We start from the raw sequence: 27400 nt of genomic DNA on the forward strand, positions 1-27400 counted from the left end.
CGAGGTGTACTGTTGTCCCTGGAATGTACATGCAAATTTATATTGACACTCTTGTGCCAGCAGTATGGACCAGAACCCATTGCTAATGTCCAACACAGTAAACCACTTAGACTATTTTTGTATGTTGTGTTTTTCTAAAACTTTGTTTCTCTTAAATGTCAGATAAATTTCCCTTTGAGTGCTTTAAATAACCACTCATATCAATTAAATTGTGTTTATTGATTCCAATTTCTTATGCCCAGACTTTTTTACTGGCCCCTTTGTTTTAATTAAGTTCTTATGTGTTTTTGCTATATGTGTTTTTACTATATGCGTTTTTACTGGGTCTACAAGTGGTGATGTTGGGAATGGCATTAAACAGGAAATTAGAGGAGAATACGATAAAGGAACATCTGTAATTATGGGTGAGTTTAATCTGCATATAGATTGGGCAAATCAAATTCGTCACAATACCGTAGAGGAGGAATTCTTGGAGTGTATACAGGATGGTTTTCTGGACCAATATGTTGAGGAACCAACTAGAGAACAGGCCATCCTAGACTGGGTATTGTGTAATGAAAAAGGAATAATTGACAATCTAGTGGTGCGAGACCCCTTGGGGACGAGCAACCATAATATGATAGAATTCTTCATCAAGATGGAGAGTGACGTAGTTGATTCTGAGACAAGGGTCCTGAATCTTAGTAAAGGAAGCTACGAAGGTATGAGGCGCGCGTTGGCCATGACGGATTGGGAAACGTTACTTAAAGGGATGACGATGGATAGGCAATGGCAAACATTTAAAGAGCGCATGGATGAACTGCAACAATTGTTTATCCCTGTCTGGCACAAAAGTAAAATGGGAAAAGTAGCCAATTTGTCCAAAATTTGGAAACTGCTATTCTCAGCAGAGAGCGAGTGGGGGGCAGAGAGAGAGAGAGAAAATGGGGGTCAGAGAGAGAGAGTGGGGGCAAGAAAGAGAGAGGGGGCAGAGGGAGGGAGGCAGAGTAGGGGGACAGAGAGAGAGAGAGGGGGACAGAAAGAGAGAGGGGGAGATGGGGGACAGAGAAAGGGGGAATAACACACGGAGGGGAGGAAACAATACAGAGGGAATGATGACACAGAGGAGCGATGACTTAGAGAAGTGGGACACAGAGAGGCAGGGGGAGAGTGACAGACACAGAGAGAGAAGGGAGAGAGAGAGATCAAGATCATTCCTGACAGATGGACATCTATCCAGAATGCTACACATCGCTGCAAGACAGACATTGACTACTTGTGCAAGCAAAAAATTGCCAGGCATCTCAGTGCATCATTGTTCAACATAGTGAAGAGAACGTAAGTCAATATATTAGTCTTCTCATTTACAGCTTCATCACAAAAATGCACATTTATTGTTGTTTTGATTAATTGTAAGATGAATTTTTAATGCCTTTATCTTTCCAAAATTGTCTCATTGGCCCCCTATGTATGACAAAAATTGTAATGTGGCCCCCCACATGAAAAGGTTGGACACCCCTGATTCAAGCCTTTAACCTTGTGTTTTAAAGTAACCTAGCAGCTAGGTTATTTTAAAACACAAGTTTAAAGGCTTGTGTTATGTAAACTCATTTTAAAATGGCAAAAGTCACTTAGGGAATGTCTTGATTTCTGTGCTCTGGCACACATTACTTTCACTTGGGACATAAGTTCAGTGACATGTTGAAAGTTGCTGGACTTTTACTTCTATATAAATGTTTGCTATTATCCATTTTGAATCACATTTTTACAGAACTTGTATTGAGGGGAAAACAGGCAAGAAAATCCAAGGAATCTCCAGAAGTCAACACTGTAAGTTATTCATGAAATCAAGAGTACAGTGTAATGTGGGGCTGAGTGATATTGGCAAAAACGATTCTACCAACTCGTATGCAATAGTAAATACAATGTAATGGATAGCTTTAATAAATCTTAATCTATGATGAACTGTCTACTATTCCTTAGCAAAATCGATGCTGTATTTGCCATTTTAAAAACTGTCGGGGAAGACATAGTAAAAGTTTATTATGTTTCAATGACCATGTTAGAAACATCCATTAACTGATTTTCTTTTTGCTGCAAATTGGATTAAAGGACAAGTTTACACGTATGTCAAAGATCATTAACTACAATGTGCATCATTTACTATCCAGTTTGAGGGCAGATAACCTGAGTGGTCAATGCCATTTGAAACTTGTCTGTATCATACAATTACATTACGTTAACAGGTAAGAGATTTAGCTTGGACATAAATTGGTTAGTCTGGAGTCCAATCTTACAGATAGTGACTAAACATTTAGTAACTGAATAATACATACAGTAACAAAATCGCTTAACTTTTTGCAGAAAAGCTTTTTGTTAATAACTATCTTGTCAGAGCTGAATTGAAATCAACAGTGATAGACTGAGATATAGACATAAGTGAATTTAAGAGAATCACTTTATTGGATGAACTGAAGGGCATTCTTTATTTGTAGTTGTGTTTCTCTAATTTTGCCATTAACTTTGGTGAAATTACATTTTGTCCATGAGAGATTCTGTTGTTTCTGTATTTTAGAATCCAAGACCTAGTTTAACAGCCTGTCAGGATGAATAACTTAGTCTTGGCTACCTACCGTTGATCTCTTTGTCCCTACCTGTCTAACACTGCTATTCTGTTTTACATGACTCTTCTGAAGTACTTTCTGCTCCATCCTATAAAATTCTCCTGTTTGGAAGATCAGTGCCCTTTTGTTGGCTGCCCTGTCTTCAGACACATATTACAAGCAGGTGGAGAAATTGCACAAACATTGACCATCACAGGTTAAATTGTCTTGTGATTATAGCAGTGTGAAAAATGGTCCATCTTCCTGTTGCTGATTTTTCTACTGCCTCACTTCAAAAACCACAAATAACAATCCTGTCCTTGAATTTTATTGTTTATTGGATGAATTTGCACTCCTGACATAGTATGAATTCACAGAGGCCATCCGATAAGGTCCATCTACCACCCCCTGACATGGTGTAGCTAGTAATTCGCATTGGCATTGCATACTATTTTGATTGTTAGCTAGCTAATACAGTTGTGTTGCTCTCCATTGATGTTTGTATGCTTAGCTACTTTATTTGTAGGGAGAAATATGTTTTAAATCGGACTGTGTTTTGATGGCATTAGATTGGCTGTACACTTTATATAAATTATCCCCATGTGCATGGCTCTTAATAACTTTGTCAGATGTCCGTGGTGCAACATTTTGGTGCCTCTGCCTGGTTTTAAGATGAGTCTGTCATATAGATCTCATATGAAAATTTCTCATGTTATGTTCAAAAAGGCATAAAAGAATGAAAGCAATCAGCCGATATTTGACCACACAATGTGCCTATTCACAGTGCACTGTATGTTGTATAACACTCCTGTCCTTACCATGAACATTAGCGCCACAGGACGTCCATTGCTGATTTTCTGAAGTTCCATAGAGAAAGGTGTAAATGCCCATTACGATTAGAATTTCAAATAATTCGAAAACTGGAGTGCTAGTCATAAATGCCGATTGCATTGTTCAGTCTCTACATTGTTATGGTATGCAAATCAGTCATTGATTTTTAAGACAAAAAAAATCAGTTCTGTGGGACGGATTAGTAAGGAATGTTTCTTTCCGAGGGGGCCTCTCCAGAAGAAAGTTAGATCTGGATCGTGCTCGCTGTTAAAGGCGTATCTTGTGTTCCTATGGTTTCCGTAAACTATTCAAGCTGAATCCTAAGGATACGGCAGAACTGGACAGAGCGAGCTCCGGAACATTAGTATCCAACTGATTATATTTTGCTGTTTATTTTGTTTATATTGCTGTAGCATGTGTTTACCATTATTTGATCTGTTTGTTACTAGTGCCAAGGAAGCGTTAGTTCAGTTTTTGAGTCCGGCGCACTCTGCCGCTCCAGTAGAAGCGATGTCGCCTTAAAAAGCATCTCAACTGTTTATTTAAAATAGCAACGGTCACTGGGAGAGAATGCCTAAAGGAAGGACGTATAACCCGAGCACGCGAAACGATGGTCAATGGGTAGGAAAATTATTTTAAAAAACCAAAAATATTTCGGAAAATTTGTTTTAAGTTGTAGAAAACTATGGACGAAAATGAAGTTACGATCCCTTTTAAACTGGCGTAGCGAAACGTTTTTGTTACATTTTTAAAAATATAAAAATAAGGAATGAACACTTCTTCCCATAACATTACTTTTATTTGTTATTTCTTTCTAAAATTTCCAAATAAAATGGCAGGAATCCAAAATAACTTTCTAACTTTTATTGTTTAACGTACAGTAATCTTCTCTGCAGTACCGCCATTGATATAGTGGTTTTAGTGAATATCTGTAGCCTATTTTTCTGAAAAAAGGTTAATTTAACATTTTTGTATAACAGAAAAGATGCAACAGATATTTAAAAAGTTGTTTTAATTATATTCAGTCCACTAAGCATGGCCAAACACTAAACTGTTGTTTGTTGACCTTTCAAGTGAATGTACTGTCAAAATCATTACAATGTAGCATGGCTGATTTTTTTGTCTTCTTGTTAATACACTTGAGATGATATAAGCAATTGGATAACATTTTTTCAACAGATGGCCAGTAAAAATGTTCCCATATAAACAAATAAGGATATTATTTCAAACCTATCATATAACATGATGACTAAAACCATTTCAACCACAACAAGTCAATGGGAATCAGGGGGAAAACTCTCCGCTGGTTGGAGTCATACCTAGCGCAAAAGAAGATGGTTGTGGTTGTTGGAGGTCAATCATCTCAGCTCCAGGACATCACTGCAGGAATTCCTCAGGGTAGTGTCCTAGGCCCAACCATCTTCAGCTGCTTCATCAATGACATTCCTTCAATCATAAGGTCAGAAATGGGGATGTTCGCTGGTGATTGAACAATGTTCAGTACCATTCGTGACTCCTCAGATACTGAAGCAGTTCGTGTAGAAATGCAGCAAGACCTGGATAATATCCAAGCTTGGGCTGATAAAATGGTAAGTAACATTCGTGCCTCACAAGTGCCAGGCAATGACCATCTCCAACAAGAATCTAACCATTTCCCCTTGACATTCAATGGCATTACCATCACTGAATCCCCCACTATCAACATCCCAGGGGTTGCCATTGACCAGAAACTGAACTGGAGTAGCCATATAAATAGCGTGGCTACAAGAGCAGGTCAGAGGCTAGGAATCCTGCGGTGAGTAACTCACCTCCTGACTCCCCAAAGTCTGTCCACCATCTACAAGGCATAAGTCAGGAATGTGATAGAATACTCTCCACTTGCCTAGATGGGTGAAGTTCCAACAACACTCAAGAAGCTCGACACCATCCACGACAAAGCAGCCTGCTTGATTGGCACCCCATCCACAAACATTCACTCTCTCCACCACTGACACACAGTGGCAGCAGTGTGTACCATCTACAAAATGCACTGCAGCAACGCACCAAGGCTCCTTAGACAACACCTTCCAAACCTGCGACCTCTATCAACTAGAAGAACAAGGGCAGCAAATGCATGGGAAAACCACCACCTGCAAGTTCCCCTCTAAGTCACACACCATCCTGACTTGGAATTATATCACCGTTCCTTCACCGCCGCTGGGTTAAAATCCTGGAACTCCCTTCCGAACAGCACTGTGGGTGTACCTACCTCACATGGACTGCAGCGGTTCAAGAAGGCAGCTCACCACCACCTTCACAAGGGCAATTAGGGATGGGCAATAAATGCTGGCCTAGCCAGCGATGCCTACATTCCATGAATGAATAAAAAAAAGATTCACAGTATCATCTGTTTTTCATATTCCTCAGGTTATACGATAAACTTGCCTCACCCTTCTTTAATCGCAGCAAAGACTCAATACATGTTAACCTGGTGTTATCTGAGATACATCCAGTTTTCCCTTATAGTTCAGATCTTGCAGGCATAAAGTGAAAGAGACTTCTCCAGGAACGGAAAGAAAAATTATTGGTCTATAACTGTCACACTGGGTCTTTCCTTCCACTCGGCTGGCATCTTCCCAGAAGTCCAAACCCAAACAAAGAATTTATGTAGTGCTGAGCTGATGGGCTCAATATCCCACTTCAGAATTACAAGAATTATATGGTTGAATCCAGAAGATGTCCCACTTGCTCGGCTTCAGCCACTTTTAACAAAGCACCATCCCTCTGAGGAATAGGGTTTCACACTAATGGATGATCTACAGTGTGCAGTATACTTGCTCTCTGCCTATTGTCTGAGCATCATTGCGAATTCAACTGCCCTCTGGCAGTCACATATGTAGAATCAAAGGCAGTCAGTCTTTGGTTCTGTTGAGAGGAACACCCTATGCGAAACTCTGCATGATGGCATCGATGTCCCTGACATCCCACTGAGGCTAAGTCAAAACTCTCAAGATGTCACAACGTGCTTTACAGCCAATAAAATATTTTTGAAGTGTAGCCAGTTGTAATGTAGGAAACGTGACAGCTAATTTGTGCACAGCAAGTTCCCACAAAAACCAGCATGATAATGACCAGATAGTCTATTTTTATTGATGTTGATTGAGGGATAAATATTAGCCCAGACATCGGGGATAACTTGCCTACTCTTCTTCAAAATAGTGCCATGGAGCTTTTATGCCAATCTGGCAGCAGAAGGGGCCTTGGTTTAACACCTCATCTGAAAGACAGAACCTCTGACTGTACAGCATTCCCTGGGTACTGCTGTGGAGTGTGAACCTAAATTTATGTACTCAATTCTCTGGACCTGATTCAGGCATGGCCAAGAGGTTAGTAAGACAGGGTTACATCCTGGCACCAACCTTGTCTGTCATCCAATAGGATTTTGACCGTATTTCTGCAAATATCAGTAATCCCAATGATCAGATCTCTTTTTCTGACCTGAACTATGAAGATAATGTCACTCTCCTCCATCGGGATGCACTGAACTCAGAATCACGTTGGAGAGCTTTCAGCACGAGGCAGGTTACTGGTTTCTTGGGAAAAGACAAAAATTGGTATAAATACTGGAATACAAGACATTCAAGGTGATGTACAAAATATGGAGACAGTGGATGATTTCATACATCTAGGTAGCATACTGTCATCAGATGGGAATAGCAAGCCACGCATACTGAGGAGAAGCGATTTAGCAGCCTCAGCAATAAATGGCCTGCATACAGTCCAGAGTGAAAAACTGGAAATTCCTATGAAAGCACAGATCTATCAGACCTGTGTTTATCTAATACTTTTGTATGGATCTGAAACATGAATGCTGCTTAAGCAAGACATTAGGACACTAGAAGCATTTCATGTGCCCTGTCAGAGGTGACTGCTTAGAATTAAATGGTTCGACTTTGTAACACGAATATACTACCAAGGAGCAGACGTGAAAAGATTGAAGTCATCATTAGGGCTTATTTCTAGGGAATTGAAAAGTATAGCAAAGTTTTGCTTCTTCTATCAAACCCTAGTTAAATCACACTTGCAATAGTGTGTACAGTTCTGGTCGGCGTATTATAAAAAAGATATGCAGGCACTGGAGAGGGTGCAAAAAAGATTTACAAGAATGATACAAACCCTATGAGGTTATACCTATCAGGAAAGGTGAACATGCTGGGTCTTCGTTCGCTTGAAAAGGGAACGGTGACATAATAGAGGTATTTTAAAATTGTGAAAGGTTTTGATAGAGTAGACACAGAACAAGTGGACTGAATTTTACCGAGAAGGAGGAAGTCCAACGTTGGGACTCAAATTGGGTCGTGTGGCTGCTAGGGTGGGAAGTGGGACAAGTGGATTTCGCTGTTCATGTCCAATTACTGGTCAGCGGGTGGGAGAACCGCCCAATAATGGGTGCTGGGCAGGAGGAAGTCCCAGCAGTTAAAATACAGGCACTGTAATTTAAAGGAACTGCAGCATTCGTTGTAAAGTCATCATTCAGAAAGGCACCTGGAAGGGAGAGTGATCAAGGGTTGCTTTCAAGGAATGGCAGCAGTTAGAGGAAGAGTGGTGCCCGGGTTAGTGAGGCCTCCCTGGATATGCTTCTCCAGACGGCAAGTGCATGGTGGGAGGTGCATTTCCAACTCAATGGGAGGAAGAGGTCTGTAAGCCTCAGCAAGAAGGCATGGCTGGAGATCCTAGATGAAGTTAGCAGCTGGGGGTGGTTGCACAGACATGGTTGCGGTGCCACAAGTGATTTAGTGACCAGTTGAGATCTGGCAAGGTGACTGGACTTTGTTATATCAAGCTCATAGCCCTGGATGTCACAAAAGGCACCAATGAAATATGAGACGAGGCTGACGACCCAAGCATTGGGCATGACCAGGCACCAGTGTTCACAGCGAGAGGCATAGAGCCTCACAGCACAAGCCCTTGGTCACTCAGCATTGATCGCTCCATGGCCAGTACTAAATGGCCGCTAGCAGCAGGCCTCCAGCAATGCTGGACTTTGAAATTTGCACAGAGTGATGAGCCCAGCTGGGCTATGAGACACTAGTGACACGGTGTATGTCTATGTTTGTAGGAGAAGCTATCTCACAATTCCAGGGAGCAGAAACAAACTGGAGGATTGCCATTGATAGTTGTATTGACACCAATGGAGGAGGAGACAATGATGCAAGGAGGGGTTTCAGCATGGCAGCCTCTTGCTGAGGCTGAGGTGGGGTGAAGCACACAGAGAGTGAGTTGGTTCATGGAAACGTCCATTGAACCTTCTGGTGCACACTACTTATGGCCCACCTGTGGCTAGTGATGAGCACAGGGAGCTCCAGATGTATGACAGGCAGAAGGAGTTGGTGGAAAGCACAGCACCCTAACATCACTCTTGTCTCTCTCGCAGGTCAAATAGCAGATGAGGCAAGAACCAGGGTACAGCAACCACTTGAGACCTCAGAAGAGGAGCAACCATCTGAAGACACATCATGACATCATTCTTGCACACCCTCCACCAGCACAGATACTCGCTCATCAGTGGGCATTAGCACATCGTTAGAAAGGGTGTCACCAGCTGGTGAGCACAGCACAAAAGCACATGTGCAGCTAATGGAGGCAGCGACAGCTTTGGCCACTCCCCATTGGAGGACTGAGGAGGGTTCCAGCAGTGCTCAGCTTCAAGAAGATGGCAAGCCTTGGGAGTCATCATCAAAGCAGCAGATGCTGGAGCAGCAGCGTAAAATGTGTGGACATCTATTAGAGTTCCCAGAGGCTGTTTGCATCCATGTATGGAGGAGTTCACCCATGCCATGAGAGGCACCATGTCCCTGGCTTATGAATGCATGGCCTCCTCCATTGAGAGAGTGGCGACCCTCATGGGGAACCATGACAGCAGACTGCATGACCTGCATACCATTGTCTCATCCATAAGGTCTGTGCAGTAATGGACAAGATGGGCCTGAGACAGATAGACTCCCGGAACACAGGGAAGCAAATGTGGGCCTTGAAAGAATGGAGGAGTGGATGCCTGATGCCCCTGGGGTCTCCCCTCAGGGGCTTCTGGAATCGAAGGCAGCTCCTTGGACCATTTGATGATGACACCAATGCTTCATGAAACCGCAATGACAGAGGCACAGATGCAGGTGGTTCCCCCAGGTTCCGGGGCTCTCAAGGCCTCAGCCGCCCATAGGATGAATGCTGCAGTCATCTGAAGTACCGGAGCAGAAAGGTAAGCAGCCTGCCTCCACTTCAGCTGCATGCGCCGGGCCAGCACCAAAAGTAGGAGCACCCACAAGCATTCCTGTAAAACCATTTAGTTGCACTTGGGTCTCACTGGGTGAAAGTATATTGTGTATATGAAAGTATATGACAAATATTTGGATCAATTTATTAAATAAAAGGTGATCTTTTGCTTCAGCCAAAGTCTCAAGAGCTCATTTCTGCACCATTGAGCTGTCACCAACTGCTGAGCTCTTGAGAAGGAGGTAAGGAAAAAGTCTGCATTGCATGAGGGCAATGGTAAATGTATGCCTTGGCTTCCTATCATGGCGGGCCAACTGAGAGAGTAAGGGTATTCAAGGAAAGGTTGACAAGGCTGTGAGAGAGAGAAGTGAAGTGCTTATGTTGGCATTTAAGGAAGGCTCAGGAGAAATATGTCCATATGAGTGATTCGCATGTCTTGCTGGCACGCTTATCAATGCCAGTTGGTATCAGCCCCTTGGGTACATTGCCATTGCCCGCCTGGTCTCAAGCACCCTCCAGAGTCACTGCCTCCTTGGACAGCCGCAATCTTCGTAGATACTGGTGTTCTGACATCTCCATGTAGCAGAGTCTTTGCCAGTAGACCCTTTCGGCAGGGTAGTACCTTCTGTGATCATTGGCCTCCAATTTTGCCTGTCTCTGCCTACCACCTCTGCACCCCCCCCCCCTTTCACCCTTATGAACCTGCTGCTCCTCTGGGTGTTGCAGCCCCCTTCCTGTGTCTGCACCTGTCTTGTCTCTCATTCTTCTCCTCACTGGAGGAGTCACAATCTGAGTGCATGAGACCCAGTGTTAATTGCTGCGCTCATGTCTGAAAGCCTCTCAATCCCTTAACTCTGCAGGCATGAGCTGTACTTCGGAGAGACCCTTCCCATAATCTGTCTCCAATGTGTGTGCCCACTTGGCAGTACAACTAGCTTCTCCTTCCAGTGATTTAATGTTTCTCACCTTTCCTGTGTTGAAACGCTGCTGCTTTCAATGGCTTCCACCTCCAGCCACCACTCACCTGCTGCTAAGTTCTCACCTCCTTATAGCTGGTGAAGCTCCGTGGATCCTGTGTGCCCCCGGTAAAATTTAAAAAGCATTGCAAAATGGCCTGCCCACCGCCGCTACCCTTGCTCTCAATCCCGCCACCCGAACGCCTCTAGAAAAATTGGTCGGCAGAGGGAACACATCAGGTTTCCATTCTGACACACTTCCCTGCCATTTTATCAGCCTCCCTGCCTCCAATACTGTCACTACGGGACTGGTAAAATTCAGCCCAGTGTTTCCACTTGTGGGGAAGAGCAAACCGAGTCAGGAAGGGACACTGTTTTTTCCCGATTGGAGGCAGCCATGAGGTCTTCCTTGGTTAGCTTAGTTATGTCAGATCAATAACGATACATTGAATTCTCTGATGGTTGGAATGAACCCATACAGTACGGTCACGGACTGTTGACACCACAGACTTCTGACGTCCAAACATAATTTGCTTGCTGGCTCGTTTTCTTTGACCCATATGTGAGTTCCAGAGTCATGCTTTGAGGTGAATTTGTGGCAGAAAGGAGAAGTGGTTGGAGGAAGGGCTCCTAAGTATGCTGCCTTATCCCTAAGCATCCTGGAGGGGGAGTCAAACTCACAGCAAGCATGTTTCTTTGCCAAAGGCATGTGAAGGCCTGGACTAGGCAATTTGTGACATAAGCCTGGTATTTGACACTGGACTTGTACTTCAAGATATCGAGTATGTCACAAGCTGCCTTGTGCATATTCTTCCACCATGCTGAAAGCATACCTGTCATGTAGCTGATGAGGAACTTCTGAAGCTTAAGATGACTGTAGTCAGAAGGCGTGACCTGAAGGTTGTGTGGGAACACACTCTTATTTGCTGCATTTGGTATTTACTAGAAGCAGTCAGGTGCTGCTGAAATTCTTTTTCCATAAATATACTTTATTCATAAAATTAGTAAAAATACATTAAATAACAGTTCAAATTTGACATTACATAAAGTGTCATACAGATCAATTTCTTCAATGCAGTTTATGAGGTGCCTTACTACACCTGCTTTTACAGGTTATATTTAAAATGTACATTTACATTCCATGTCTGCTGAAATTTAACAATTGGAGCCATCATTGAAAGGGTATAGGGTGGATCCAATAGGATGGTTAGGAAGATGGTGGCAATACACTTGTACGTTATGGTAAGTTATGCTCACCATTCCGCGCATGAGGGGCTCCTGATACCAGGCGCTGGACTTTTCATTTGGGGTCAGGACCAAATGCGTGACCCCACACCCGGTCGACTATGTCAACGATTGTTGTCGAGCTGACCATTTAGTGGCCAGAAGGCACACTCGTCATCCAATTAAGGACGGCGGGCAGGCTCCTGAGGCTGGAGAACCAATAGGAGGCCCTCCAGCATTGACACCAGCAGCCCCAGCCTCTGAGGTGGGAGCTGTCGATACCTGCAGAGAGAGAGAGGGCCTCACACCGATGTCCTCTGAAGATCAGGTTTAAAAAAATGATTAAAAAATGGCCACAGCTTCAGGGCTGTGAATGTGGAGGGCCAACCCTTCCATTGGACAGCCATCAGCCACAGCTGTAGCCCGATGGCCATGGTAGGTGCGGGTGGGATCCCTAGCGGGATGAAGTGCTGCCTCCTCTTACTGGCCATGTTTTGTCCGCAGTGTGGGGCCTGGCTGCTGACTGGAATATTTCAGTAAGTGCAGGAGAGGGGCCTTAATAGGCCCCTTGATTACCTCAATTGGCTACCTGCCGTTTGCGGGGAGGTAGCTGTTTCACCCTGACTCAGCCTTCTCGAAAATGGCTTGGGGGCAGGGCTGGTGCCGGCAAACCGGCACACCAGCTGATGGCACGAAATTCTGGACCCTCATGCCTCCAGTCCCACCCCCCATCAGCCTTCGAAAACCCTGCCCCAGATGCCTGCTGAGACAGTATTATGACCAACTACTGACCATCTACCATTGTGAGGCTGGAGGAGACACTGGGACAACTGTACGTCCATGCTGATTTGAGGTTCCTGGGTCTCTGCTAACCAGTTATATTGTCAAACTTGAGTAAGTGGTACTCCCTAAGGAGAGAGTTGTGCACTCCATTTCTAGATAACAGAAACTCTGCCTGTGTAGCTTTTTCAGGAACATGGTTTGGAAACTCTTAAACTTAGTGATGGGTTTCCAAATATGTCAGAAACCCCACTAATGAAAAAAATGTTATTCTCAACAGCTAATTGATAGACAAAATTAAACAATTCCACATTATGTGATGTATTAGATTAATATTAGATCAGTTTTCTTGATACGAGTGGAGACCAGACTGTTTTCCCTTCCCACCCCAATTCCGCAGGTGCCCAATTCCAAAGATTTGAAAAGCTGTGGGAAAGTTTTCTTTCCTCAATTCCCAATACACTATTTGCAGACCTGGCTCTCCCCACCTCAACCAAGCAAAGAAAATCCTATGTACCAGTCTTTTGAAGCATCTCGATTCACTACCTGATCCTTTTAATGGAGTTATGATTTTTTTTATAATAATTTTTTTGTAACAGTGAATAGCAGTGAGTCTCAGAGGATTGATCAAGTTGCATGATCTAGTCCATCTTAGCAGAATTAGGTTCCCGAAGCCACAGAGCACTGGTGCAATTGTTATTTGCATTTTGCTGCCTATTTGACAAGTGTATTGACTTTTTTTTCCTAATCATTAAACACAGGATTTTTTTGAGCCTATTTAGTAAAGCCCCCTCAATGGTCCTTACAATCAATTGGTTAGCCTCACTCGTGGAAGAAAAACATGTTACATTCATTTAATCTTTAGCTCCAGGAAAGAGATGATCTAATTTCGTTTTTAAACCAGAAAAACAAATGATGATACTGAAGCTCGATGATTTGAAATTATTGGGATAATGTATAGACACTGCTCTCTCCACATATTGGGCTAAATTTTATGAGTGCGCCACAAATCACGGTGGCGTGCTTTGAAGTTGGCGGTCGCTGCCGCAATATTCTGCAAGGGGGCTCAGTTAAATGGAGGGGTAGCAGAACGGCCACCCCGATGATGTAGAGGAGGTGGCCACTCCGTCCCCTGCAATGGTGGCGGTGCCAACGTTCGGGCGCCGGCGCCATTTTTAAAGGGCTTCAAGCCCTTCACTAGCATTTGCATTTTTAAAGAGGACAAATTTTCAAAATTAAAGTTATACATGTAATAACATTTTCACTCCCCTCACACACCCCCAAGGAAGAATCGATTTATTAATTTCCCAATCCCCCCCAAAAAAACCTTTATGCAGATTCTGACCTTCCCCCCCACCCCTGAACTTTATTAACTTCAAACCTGAACCCCTTCCCACCATCCCCCCCACCAATCAAAAGACTGTTCCCCACTCATCCCATCCTGAGAATTTCACTGCTCTCCCCTCCCCACCAATGACACGCTTGCAGACATCTGAAGGGGCGGGAGATCCGGCCAGCGTCCGGAATATCTGCATGGGACGGCTGTCGGGACCAGGTGGGTTTATTTGTATGTTTTAAAAATTAATTTTAATATTAAAATGAAGGCCTGGCCGCTTGGTGGCGGGGGAGCCTCACTGAGGCTTCGCTGCCACCGGTAAAATGCAGCGGGGTTTCTCATCATTGGGGGTTGAGGCGGGCCTCCCGGATGAATTTTCCGGGCCCCCCGACCACAACCCTTGATGTCTTATCTTGTATTAAAGTAAAACATTAATGGCCCATTCATAATTTTGAGTTGTCAGTTATGAAGTCTTACTGAATTTTTGGTGTAAACCATACCCTATTCCATATTTTGCATGAATATATAGTGCTCGGTTATCAATAGAAGTCATGCATATCTGTTCTTTCAGTTTTGCCATTCAAATGTGCAAGAATCTTGGTTCTGTGGAAAGCCTGAATCTACTACAGACAAATGTATCACAATGCAAAAACAGAATTTTTCTTCAAGCAAGTTAAATGATAAATTACCGTCGTTGGATGAAGTGCATGACAAGGTAAGGCAGTGTGCTATAACAATAGTTGCAACATTTTTAACACCAAGGTCAACCCTTGAGAAATGCTTTCTTCTGGAATTATGTTGCTAATTTGTACCCCAAAACCATTTTTCTGCAAGTGTTTTAGTGCCAGCTGTCAAAAGAGTCCATTTTAGAAGACATTGGTACCTTTTATAGTTATCTCTGCCTGCTACTCTTGCATTGCTACCTAATACTAAGTTTATTGGTTGAGTTTTGAATCTAAAACTGGTATGATTAATTCTGACAATAATTCTTTAACATTTGCAGTTCAGAAATGCTGCAGGCCAATAAGAGTAACGTCCTTGACACCCCCACTGTTTTTGCTGGTATAACAGCTGGTGTGGCAAAATGGGGGATTTTTGCATTATCTTTTTATATCAGATAGACTGGGTAAATGTGATTTATAATTTGGCATCGGCCACCACTATTGCTGGCAAAGCTCATTTTTTTCTGTGGCAAGGCAGAAAAGTACACATAAGTGGCTGCACAGTCAGTTTCTGGCAATGGGAGATACCAGCCCTAAATGGATTCTCTATTCCCAGAAATTAATTGTGAAAAGTTTCTTGATGGCTAGGATATTGAAGTTCCCCATGCAGAGTACTGTTATGGTCAGGTGAGAAAGGTGTCTCGGTGTCTTTCTCAGCCTTCACCTGGTCTTATTGTAGCAGGGTTTTGTTTTAGACACACTGTGCTTTGAGCTCTCCCTTAGTGAATCCTTGTTCACTGCTTTACAATTATAAGGCAAAGAAATGAGCACAAACAGGCTTTCTTAAAACTCTAATTCGGTTAACGCCTACAGATACATGCCGCGCCCCACTCTAGCGTGCATATGCAATATGGACATGCAAATAAAGACAGAAAAGTGCTGAAGAAAAATAAAGAGAGGTTTGAGCAATCTCTGAAGAGGGTTTTTTGTTACTGTGCTTTGAGCTCGCTGTAGTCTTTGCTTGTAGGCAGATCTTGCTTTTCGTTGGGGCCCAGTATTCTTCTTAAACCTTGTTCCCTGTAGGAGACTTTTCTCTCTCGGGGTTCATATGTCTTCAATGGATTCCGAAGATGGTGAGAGCAAGATGAGAGCAGACAGGAGAGAGATATTCTCAGTCCAGGAGCAAAGAGCTTTCTGTCTTCAAACACTGTTTCTCCAATTTAAAACTCCCCTAGTTGGCCAGCAGGTGTGAAAAAAATGTCTTTCCAGAAAGGGGCTTGGCAACCCCTTGTAATAGGCCTTCTTTTCTTCCCAGTAACAATTTAAAAGTTTAATGTCCACGTGACGAAATATATGTGCCTCATTCTTGGCAGGTGGGGTCCTGCATGACAGCACATTATGTGCCCTTGCTATTCTCAGTTCTTCCTCCAAGTAGTGTTCAACATGGAGGAGTACTGTTTTTTCACCTGAGGGAGGGTAGTGTAGGACATAACCTTCTACCTTTGGTAGGTTACTCTACAGTTCGGACACGAGAATTAGGAGAAATAATGACAGCATGCTCAAATAGCTGAAGCTTAGTAGATCAGATATACAATGCAAAGTTCTATTCTACTATGGACTATGTAGCACCTACAATAAATGTTCTAAGATTCAAAGAAAAGCCATGGAGCTTACACCAATAATCTCACAGACACACAGTTATACGGTTCAAACAGAGTGCGAGCCCTTCTTAGTCTACCTGGCAATACAATGCCCTTCTTAATCTACTCTTAGCTGTAAAGATGCTCCAGCAATACAAAGGCCCAAATGTGTTCTCAGTAGATTGTCATACAATCACTCTGGAGTGGCAAATTCCTGTTGATTGTAGATATCCTTCTGACAATGGGTCAGGCTTCCTTTAAATATCTAGTTCTAAGTACAGAACAGATATTTTTCTGAAGAAGAGTGGAGAACCCTCTTTGACGGCCATTCTCCTTCTTGTGATCTGTTCCCCCGGCTGCAGCTTTCCTTCCATATTGGTCAGGCTCCTTTCTTGTCTGCAGTAACGACATTACCTTAACAGCTTCTTTTATATTTTTTCCTTTCAAAGATGGACGGGATATTACATTACCAAGCTCTTGACCTATCGATGACAGCCTTAGATCATGATAACCAATAATATATTGAATTTGAGGTTAAAACTTAAGGTTAAAACCTGCATGACACTGTCCTCCTTACTTAAACTTCTTTTCAGTAAATTCCATCACGTGAAGACCACATTAACAGTTGATTGGCTGGATAGCTCACACAAATCTCAACCATCTAGCAGGCAAACTTTTGATAAGGATTGTTTCTTGAAGAGGCCCACTGAGTTCTGTGCAATCTTGTCAAGGCCTTGTTTACACAGACACCTCGGGCTGGATTTTAAGGAGCCCTCGATGTCAGGATCCTTGGTGAGGGAGTGGCCTGAAGATGGCCCCTGATGAGGACCACTACGGACCTCGACTCCGGCAGGGCCCGGCCTGATCCTCCCGGCAGCGGCAGGGCACCGTGGTGGCACCCCCCCCCCCCCCCCCCCCACCGCCGCTCGGTGACGGGAGCACAATCACCATACGCAAATAAAGTAAATTAATAGATTTGCATTAACTTACCATTAATCTTGATGTCCTGCTGCGATCTTTGGTCCAGCGGCTGGCTGGATCTCCATCCAGGGAGAGCTGCAACACGGGTGGGGAGGGGGGAGGAGGTAGGTTTCTCAGTGCGGGGTCAAATTATCGTCATGGGTATAGGGTATGGTGGGAAGGGTTGTAGTTTAAAGTTTGTGCAGTTGTGGGGGAAGGTCAGATGGTAAAGGTGTTTTGGGGGGATAGGGCAAATAATTTAATTATTATGGGTGGGTGGAAGAGGGGCAAAAGACATGTATTTATTTAATTTCATTTAATCTTTCCCTAAATATATAAATATGCTGGTGGGGCTAACAGCCCTTCAAAAATGGCGTCAGCAGCTGACGCCATTGCCGGGGACGGACAGCCCACCCACTCCATGTAATCTTGGGGGGGGGGGGTGTGGCGGGGGCGGCCTGCCCCGGCTATTTAAATGCGCTGCCATGCTTGAAATTGCGACGGCTCTTTTTCGCCACCCACGGGCTTATAAAACTCATCCCAATGTCTTTGTTCCTTCTTGATAGCACCGTTTGGTTTTGCTACTTTGCAACAGTTCAGCAGGTTTTAATTTTAAAGCAAGCTTTTCCCCCATCAGCACTGTTCCCAGCTTCCCAAAGCATGCTAGTTGAATGTCTACCTTGAAAATTGTGTCAAAAAAGGCTTTTTTTCCTTGCAGCAGTGAGAAGTAATCAGCAGCAGGTTTCTTTGCTCATATCTGACCTGAAACCATGAGGCTTCATAGGGTCCAGAGTAAATGTTATGATCTTCCAGAGCCACTTCCATTTCACTGTGCCTCCATCTCTGGTCGACCTATCCTATGGTGGGAGAGGACATATTTAGAGATGGTGATTCATTGCACATTTTCACTAGATCCTTAAATTTTGGTGTTGACTGAGTGTGGTATCAAGGAGCCCTAGTAAAATTGAAGGCAATGGGAATCAGGAAAAACTCTCCACTGGCTGGAGCCATATCTAGCAAATAGGAAGATGTTTGTGGATGTTGGAGGCCAATCATCACAGCCGTAGGACATGACTGCAGGAGCTTGTCAGGACAGTGTGCTAGCCCAACCATCTTTAGTTGCTTCACAATGACCTTCCTTTCATCATAAGGTCAAAAGTGGGGATGTTTGCTAATGATTGCACTGTGTTCATTTCCATTCGCAATTCCCCAGTTAATGAAACAGTCTGCACTGGCATGCAGCAAGACCAGGCTTGGGCTGATAAGTGGCAAATGACATTCGCATCACACAAATGCTGGGCTTTGACCATCTCCAATGACAGAGTCAAACCCTTTCATATTCAGTGGCATTACCATCCCACCAACAACTTCCTAGGAGTCACCATTGACCAGAAACTTAACTGGACCAGCCATATAAATACGATGATTACTTATGCCAGCAGGAAATCCTTTTACCATTAGGTATGTACTGAAAATAATATGAGATGAAATCATATACTGCTGGTCTCTTCAATTTACTGTTTTGTGTTCCACTTTATTACATTTATATTACTTAACTTTCCTTGCCTCACACATCTGTTTTGTCATACCATAGAGTCATAGAGTTATACAGCACAGAAACAGGCCTTTCGGCCCACCATGTCCGCGCCAGCCATCAAGCTGATCAATTCTAATCCCATTTTCCAGCACTTGGCCCATAACCTTGTATGCTATGGCATTTCAAGTGCTCATCTAAATACTTCTTAAATGTTGTGAGGGTTCCTGCCTCTGCCACTCTATCAGGCAGTGTGTTCCAGATTCCAACCACCCTCTGGGTGAAAAGGTTTTTCCTCAAATCCCCTCTAAACCTCCTGCCCCTTACCTTAAATTTATGCCTAGTGGTTACTGACACCTCCGCTAAGGGAAAAAGTTTCTTCCTAACCACCCTATCTATGCCCCTCATAATTTTGAATACCTCAATCATGTCCCCCCTCAGCCTTCTCTGCTCTTAAGAAAACAACCCTAGCCTTTTCAGTCTCTCTTCATAGCTGAAATGCTCCAGCCCAGGCAACATCCTGGTGAATCTCCTCTGCACCCTCTCCAGTGCAATCACATCCTTCCTATAGTGTGGTGACCAGAGCTGTACACAGTACTTCAGCTATGGCCTAACTAGCATTTTATACAGTTCCATCATAACCTCCCTGCTCTTATATTCTATGCCTCGGCTAATAAAGGCAACTATCCCATATGCCTTCCTAACCACTTTATCTATCTGTGCTGCGGCCTTCAGTGATCTATGGACAAGTACACCAAGGCCCCTCTGATCCTTTGTACTTCCTCGGGTCCTACCACCCATTGTATATTCCCTTGCCTTGTTAGTCCTCCCACCACCACTGGGATATTACCAGCAGCCAGCAGGCGGCTCAGGACCCCCAGGAGGCTGTTCAGTAAAACCTGGTGGCCTCCTTGTGGGCTGTGGGGGTTCCTGTTGATTGGGCATCTGGTGTCCCATAGAGGGGTCCTCCACAGCACAAGCTGCCCCCATTGCACTACATTCCCCAATATCGTGTCTTCGAGGCCTGGCAGAGGTGGGCTCGCCCCCAACTTTTGTGTTGGTGGGCGGGGCCTCCAGCCCAATGTAAAATTCCAGCCCACATTTCAAACTACAGAAATAATAGCTTCTTGGTAATCAATGGCTAATGTCTATTTTAAAAATCTCAGGCATTGATGTTTAAAATAGCATTCAAAGTATATAGCATAGATTTTATGATCCTGAATCAGGATAGATCCTCAGCATTGTTGTAATGGGGACATGAATATAAGAAGGAAAGAAAGAACTCTGATTTGTAAAGTTCCTTATGACCTCATGGCATTCCAGATTATTCAGAGCTAATGAATTAGTTTTTGAAATGCAATCACTGTTGTTTTATAGGCAGATACGGCAGCCAATTTCCCTGCAGTAAGGTCCCACAAATGGCGAATCAGATATATGACCAGTTAACCTGTTTGGTAGTATTAGGGGCACAGTGGTTAGCACCACAGCCTAACAGCTCCAGGGACCCGGGTTCAATTCTGGGTACTGCCTGTGTGGAGTTTGCAAGTTCTCCCTGTGACTGCGTGGGTTTTCACCGGGTACTCCGGTTTCCTCCCACAGCCAAAGACTTGCAGGTGAAAGGTAAATTGGCCATTATAAATTGCCCCTAGTGTAGGTAGGTGGTAGGGAATATGGGATTACTGTAGGGTTAGTATAAAATGGGTGGTTGTTGATTGGCACAGACTCGGTGGGCCGAAGTGCCTGTTTCAGTGCTGTATCTCTAAATAAATAAAAAAAATAAAATATTGTTGTCGGGAGCAATGTTGACTAGGATATTGCAAAACTCTCTGCTGTTTGACTAATGTCACAGGAACTTTAACGGTCCACCTGAACCGGTGGATAGAACCTCGGTTTAACATTGTATCCAAAAGATGGCCACTGCAATAATGCAGCACTGTCTCAGTACTGCACTGAAGTCTGGGAGTGTGACTTGAACTCACAACCTTCTGACTTGGTAAGCTTTGTTAGTAGAACTGTATGCTCATAATTTTTGATTAATATAAATTGTTACAGATTCCTGAAATGTTTTATATTTTGTCAGAATCTGTCACAAGGGAAATTTCCACGCTCAATTCAAGACAACAGAAACAGCTTAGATCACACAGCCGAGCATTTCGCTTTTGTAAGTACTCAAATTTATTGATCCTCAGAAACTATTCCACTTAACAAATACTTTTTCATACATAGAATATAATATTACTGACAATATTGGTACTTTAATGCAGTTACATTCAAATTGCGCAAAATAAATGCTAAATTGAACTTCATTGTCATTCCAAACTTCTGAAGTTTTGGTCAACATCCTTTTTTTTTCTCTAATTGCTGATCATAATACATACCATTAAATGTACAGCGTGTTTTTTTTCTGAATTGAGTCCGGGCTATGTTCTCCACTGCATTTTTGTACAAATACACAAAAACACTAAACTTGGCAGAGAACAGGTAGCAATGGAAGTCGGAGCTCCCAATTGGCTCCAAACTGGAGCTAAAATCATTAGTGGCAATTTTCTTTTGTTGGTATCAGACTTGTTAAAGCCAATTAAGGCTTGTTTGTAGCATATTAAACTCCAGTGCCATTGACTTCACTGATTTCTACTTAAATCAGCATTGCAGCCTCATCATCTCACCCACTGCCTTCAAAAGCCTCCTGAAGACCCTTCTCAACCATATTTTTGCCTCTTCTCAGCATTCTCTTCCTTTCCTAAAGGGATTCTTGGCAGTTGTAGCTGTGTCATGCCCAAAAACTGGCAAATCTTTCCCTCAAAGATTCAAAGCCAGGCAGTAAACTTCTTCCACTCTTGAGACCCAATGCATTCCAAGCAGCTGTGTGGGCAGTTGCTAAGCTTGCTATGCTGTAGCTGTGCCCTCAGTGTTTGAGAGTGGATCCTGGAAGAACTCCTGCTCCGTTGTTCTAGTTAGTTGGCCTATCATCACACCCTATTGCATGGCACATGGATGTGTGTTCAAAATGTGTTTCATGGTGCCAAGTGGCTTTCAGACCCAGAAGATGTTCAAGCATTTATCCCTACTTCTTGATACCATTACCCACCAAAGTTCTAGAATTCTACCTACCCTTTGTGTGAAAAATGAACCTAATTTCATTCTTAATGGCCCAGCTCTAATTTTAAGATTATGCCTCTGTATTGTGGATTCCCACAGTAGAGAAAATTGTTTCCCTGTATCTACCCTATTAAATCCCTTTATCATTTTAAATACCTCAAATAGATTATTCTTCAATCTTCTAAACTCAAAGAGAATACAAACTGAGTTTATGGAACCTGTCCTGACAAGTTGACTTCAACTCCCCTAATATTGATTGGAACCTCCTTAGTGCAAATAGTTTGGATGGAGCAGTTTTTGTCAGGTGTGCCCAGGAAGGTTTCCTGACTCAATATGTAGATAGGCCGACTAGAGGGGAGACTATGTCGGACTTGGTACTTGGCAACGAACCAGGCCAGGTGGCAGATCTATTGGTGGGAGAGCATTTCGGTGATATTGATCACAACTCCCTGACTTTTACTATAGTCATGGAGAGGGACAGGAGCAGACGGGATGGGAAAATATTTAATTGGGGGAGGGGGAATTACAATGCTATTAGGCAGGAACTGGGAAGCATAAATTGGGAACAGATGTTCTCAGGGAAATGCACGACAGAAATGTGGAGGTTGTTTAGGGAGCACTTGCTGCGACTGCTGGATAGGTTTGTCCCGATGAGGCAGGGAAGGGATGGTAGGGTGAAGGAACCTTGGATGACAAGAGATGTGGAACAGCTAGTCAAGAGGAAGAAGGAAGCTTACTTAAGGTTGAGGAAGCAAGGATCAGACAGGGCTCTAGAGGGTTACAAGGTAGCCAGGAAGGAACTGAAGAATGGACTTAGGAGAGCTGGAAGGGGACATGAAAAAGTCTTGGCGGGTAGGATTAAGGAAAATCCCAAGGCGTTCTACACTTATGTGAGGAACAAGAAGATGGTCAGAGTGAGGGTAGGGCCGATCAGGGATAGTGGAGGGAACTTGTGCCTGGAGTCGGAGGAGGTAGGGGAGGTCCTAAATGAATACTTTGCTTCAGTATTCACTAGTGAGAGGGACCTGGTCGTTTATGAGGACAGCGTGGAACAGGCTGATATGCTCGCACAGGTTGAGGTTAAGAGGGAGGATGTGCTGGAAATTTTGAATGATATGAGGACAGATAAGTCCCCGGGGCCAGACGGGATATACCCAAGGATATTACGGGAAGCGAGGGAAGAGATTGCTGCGCCTTTGGCGATGATCTTTGTGTCTTCACTGTCCACTGGAGTAGTACCGGATGATTGGAGGGTGGCAAATGTTGTTCCCTTGTTCAAGAAAGGGAATAGGGATAACCCTGGGAATTATAGACCAGTCAGTCTTACGTCGGTAGTGGGCAAATTATTGGAGAGGATTCTGAGAGACAGGATTTATGATTATTTGGAAAAGCATGTTTTGATTAGAGACAGTCAGCATGGCTTTGTGAGGGGCAGGTCATGCCTCAGAAGCCTTATTGAATTCTTTGAAGATGTGACAAAACACATTGATGAAGGAAGAGCAGTAGATGTGGTGTATATGGATTTTAGCAAGGCGTTTGATAAGGTTCCCCATGGTGGGCTCATTCAGAAAGTAAGGAGGCATGGGATTCAGGGAAAGTTGGCTGTCTGGATACAAAATTGGCTGGCCCATAGAAGTCAGAGGGTGGTAGTAGATGGAAAGTATTCAGCATGGAGCTTGGTGACCAGTGGTGTTCCACAAGGATCTGTTCTGGGACCTCTGCTCTTTGTGATTTTTATAAATGACTTGGATGAGGAAGTGGAAGGCTGGGTTAGCAAGTTTGCCGATGACACAAAGGTTGCTGGTGTTGTGGATAGTGTGGAAGGCTGTTGTAGGTTGCAACGGGACATTGACAGGATGCAGAGCTGGGCTGAGAAGTGGCAGATGGAGTTCAACCTGGAAAAGTGTGAAGTGATTCATTTTGGAAGGTCGAATTTGAATGTGGAATACAGACTTAAAGACAGGATTCTTGGTAGTGTGGAGGAACAGAGGGATCTTGGGGTCCATGTCTATAGATCGCTCAAAGTTGCCACCCGAGTTGATAGGGTTGTTAAGAAGGCGTATGGTGTGTTGGCTTTCATTAACAGGGGGATTGAGTTTAAGAGCCGCGAGGTTATGCTGCAGCATTATAAGGCCCTGGTTCGACCACACTTGGAATATTGTGTTCAGTTCTAGTCGCCTCATTATAGGAAGGATGTGGAAACTTTAGAGAGGGTGCAGAGGAGATTTACCAGGATGCTGCCTGGACTGGAGGGCATGTCCTACGAAGAAAGATTGAGGGAGCTAGGGCTTTTCTCATTGGAGCGAAGAAGGATGAGAGGTGACTTGATAGAGGGGTACAAGATGATGAGAGGCATAGTTAGAGTGGATAGCCAGAGACTTTTTCCCAGGGTGTAAAGGGCTATCACCAGGGGGCATAATTTTAAGGTGATTGGAGGAAGGTTTCGGGAAGATGTCAAAGGTAGGTTCTTTACACAGAGAGTGGTGGGTGCGTGGAATGCGCTGCCAGCGGTGGTAGTAGAAGCAGATACATTAGGGGCATTTAAGCGACTCTTGGATAGGTACATGGATGATAGTAGAATGAAGGGTAGGTAGTTAGTTTGATCTTAGAGTAGGTTAAAGGTTAGGCACAACATTGTGGGCCGAAGGGCCTGTACTGTGCTGTACTGTTCTATGTTCTATGTTTATGTTCTAAGTTAATTCTTTGAGTCCTGGCATCATTCTGGTGTATCTGCACTGTACCCCCGTCAAGGCCAGTATATCTTTCCTGAGGTTCTGTGCCCCAAACTGAATTCTGTACTCCAAATGGGATCTGACTAAAGCTTTGCACAACTGAAGCATTACTTCCTCACTGTTGTATTCCAGCCCCCTGAGATAAAGACCAATATTCCGTTAAGCTTTTTCTGTAACCTCTTCAAACTTTGCAAGTCCCACAGAACGATGTTCTTCTGAATCTGGTCTCTTGTGCATCCATCTCCTTCACCCCATCGTTGGTGCATTACATTCAGCGTATCTCCTTGGCATCCTATTTTTGATTACGTCTCTGTGAAATATCTTGGAACATTTTTTATGTTAAAGGAACTATATAAGTGCACATTGTTGCTGTTTGTTGTTGATCATTTCAGTTGCACACTCAAGAAATTCCATTATGTACCCATCTCTGGGATGTAGAGGTTTCTGCCACAAAGTGTCTATTACCTATTCCTCCATGCACTCTCATTTGCCACCTTGCAATGGGTGGTGGAATAATTGCAAGATTACATTTTGCATATTTAGTTGGATACTTACTGTTTTTACTCTGTAAACTTCTCTTGAAGTTCCATTTTGCCAGTTATAAGCAGCCATACAGGAATGAAAAGTTCAGCTATGCCACCAGAATTTTACAACTAAATTCTGCTCCCATATGTACACAAAGTGCTCACTTGTTTTCTGTACCAGGTTCCCACCGCTGTGTACTCATTCATTCATCATAATAAATCTTTTACTATGGACCGTCCCTGAGATACCCCCACTTTTTTTCTTCTGTTGAACATATCATTTGCTGTGGCTATAGTAATAGAATGCTAATCAAAACAAAGAAAGCAGAGCTCTCTATTGTATAATGCAATTTATATTCAAATCATATACCTTGGTGACTTTCATGATGTTACTAAATTTCTTCTGAACCTTTTAATATCCTTGTTGGGAAACAGATTGGCACTCTGTGCCCACACCTCCAGGTATGAATCAGCTCAGTTGTGATTAAACACGGTGACCCAAAGATTACCAGCCAGAACAACTTTGACTAGAATCACCACAGCTTGGTCAAAAAGTGTGCTTTCTTTTGCGAGCAACTCCCATGCTAACAAATTACTGCTGCACAAAGCTGCTTTAGTGGCCACAGCAGCTTTATGATTATTAGTAGAGTTATTACGTATTTAATGGATGCCAAATAGCCTGCATAATTGGTTACTTTTTTTGCCACTAACAAGATTAGCTGCTGTCAAAGGAGACAACCTGCATCTGCTGATTTCTTTCATTATTTGTGACCATACCATCCACTACAAAAGCCTGTGATGTCTAAAAATGAACAGCTTCGTTTACTCATGGATATCAGCTGCTAAAACAAATACTGAATTTTATAAGAACAGTTTAAAAGTAAATTTTATTTCAAGAGATTGTTTTTGTATGAATGCTGATTAATTTAATTAACCACAGCAAAGCAAAAAAGAGGGTAGTATTTAGTTGCTGTTCTTTCTATAGAGTAAAATTTATTAATTTCATCTATAATCCCTTTTAGATTATTTAACCTTCTTTTGAATGCCAATGACATGCAGTGTGCCCACTGTTGAGCAGGTTCAGCAAGCAATCTGCTCACAAGCCATTCACAATGTGATATAACTGAGCATTAATAAATGTACAAGAATATGCTTTGCAGTCCCCTACTTGAGAAGCATGTGGCTTCTGCTCCTTTCCGATGATCTAGCCATGATCAGTATGTGGTGAAATAATGGCTTTCTTTCTGTTTGTCTATGTAGCTTTCAGATCTTGAATTTTGTGTTATGTTGTCTTTTATAGGGCCTGAGGCAGAAGAAACCCTCTCTAGCAAAACAGACTAAACAAACCATTGAGCTGTGGGATCATGTGAAACCATCTGCGATGAGTGGTAAATTTGGTTTTACCGTATATCAGACCTCTTACCAGGGTAACCAGGATACAGAACGTCCTTGCTACAGACGTTACCCCAAAATTCCTAGCAAGAGTTCACAAAATGCTCAGGCTCGAAACCCTACTGATTTAATGTGGTTTGGGAGAAATAATTCCCTGTATAGAACGCCACTGGAGGTTTTAGGTATTACTCTATATCCTCTCCATCCTTCTGGCAAAAAGTTCCATCGTGCAAAATCCTTCCGAAATAATTGCTTGTAGAGTAGATTTCTACTAGTATTTCTTTGATTTTTGTACATTGGTACATTAATGGAAAATAAAAGCAGATATGTCAGCAAAAATGTATAAATTAAATTATACATTCTATGCAGATCTTATGGGGATGCAGAATTTGATTTTCTGTTGATTTCTCAACCAGCATAGTTCCATGCAAACATGGCAAGCTCCTCACCCATAATGTTCCAATCCAGCTTGGGGGAAAATACAATATCCCCACTGTCTCATCTTGTGAAAGCATTCCTCCTGTCTCCTGCCATTTCAGTCTGCATACAATATTTGCAATAAAAGATACTAAAAATCACCATTCAGCTGTTTGTTCATTTTCCCAACGAACGGATGATATAAAACACAGATGAATAGGAAAAACATGAAATAAAATCAACTGGAAATATTGTCAAGTCTTCTATAATACTGGTCTCCGAGTGGATGTAGAAGTTGACATTAAGACAGTTGAGTCTCAAGTGTAGTCTAGCTGGATGATACAAAATAGATCAAAGTGGACTAAAAAATTAGATAGATAACAAAAATTGATGTGTATATGTCAGGACAGTGCAGATACATTCTTAAACCAGGACTGTGTGTATGTGGTTTGGACTGCAACTCAGACTGAAAACTGTAATGT

The 27400-nt window shown here is 43.1% G+C and overlaps 1 protein-coding gene across 2 annotated transcripts; it reads left to right on the forward strand.

Annotated features, from left to right (window-relative positions):
• Nucleotides 1-1089: 1089 nt before the first annotated feature.
• On the forward strand, nucleotides 1090-27040 carry tex36 (testis expressed 36). Of its 2 annotated transcripts, XM_068053348.1 has the most exons (7): nucleotides 1090-1317; nucleotides 1751-1809; nucleotides 2092-2225; nucleotides 3863-4034; nucleotides 14530-14673; nucleotides 20835-20915; nucleotides 26410-27040. In XM_068053348.1, exons 4-7 carry the CDS (start codon nucleotides 3984-3986, stop codon nucleotides 26758-26760), a joined length of 627 nt encoding a protein of 208 aa, XP_067909449.1. In that variant the 5' UTR covers nucleotides 1090-1317; nucleotides 1751-1809; nucleotides 2092-2225; nucleotides 3863-3983; the 3' UTR covers nucleotides 26761-27040. The 2 variants fall into 2 exon arrangements, with proteins under 2 accessions (XP_067909449.1, XP_067909450.1); XM_068053349.1 differs by lacking the exons at nucleotides 1090-1317; nucleotides 1751-1809; nucleotides 2092-2225 and having other exon boundaries at nucleotides 3744-4034.
• The last annotated feature ends 360 nt before the right edge of the window (nucleotides 27041-27400 follow it).

This window comes from Heterodontus francisci, chromosome 20, assembly GCF_036365525.1.
Source record: "Heterodontus francisci isolate sHetFra1 chromosome 20, sHetFra1.hap1, whole genome shotgun sequence".
In the NCBI taxonomy this organism is placed as follows: Eukaryota; Metazoa; Chordata; class Chondrichthyes; order Heterodontiformes; family Heterodontidae; genus Heterodontus; species Heterodontus francisci.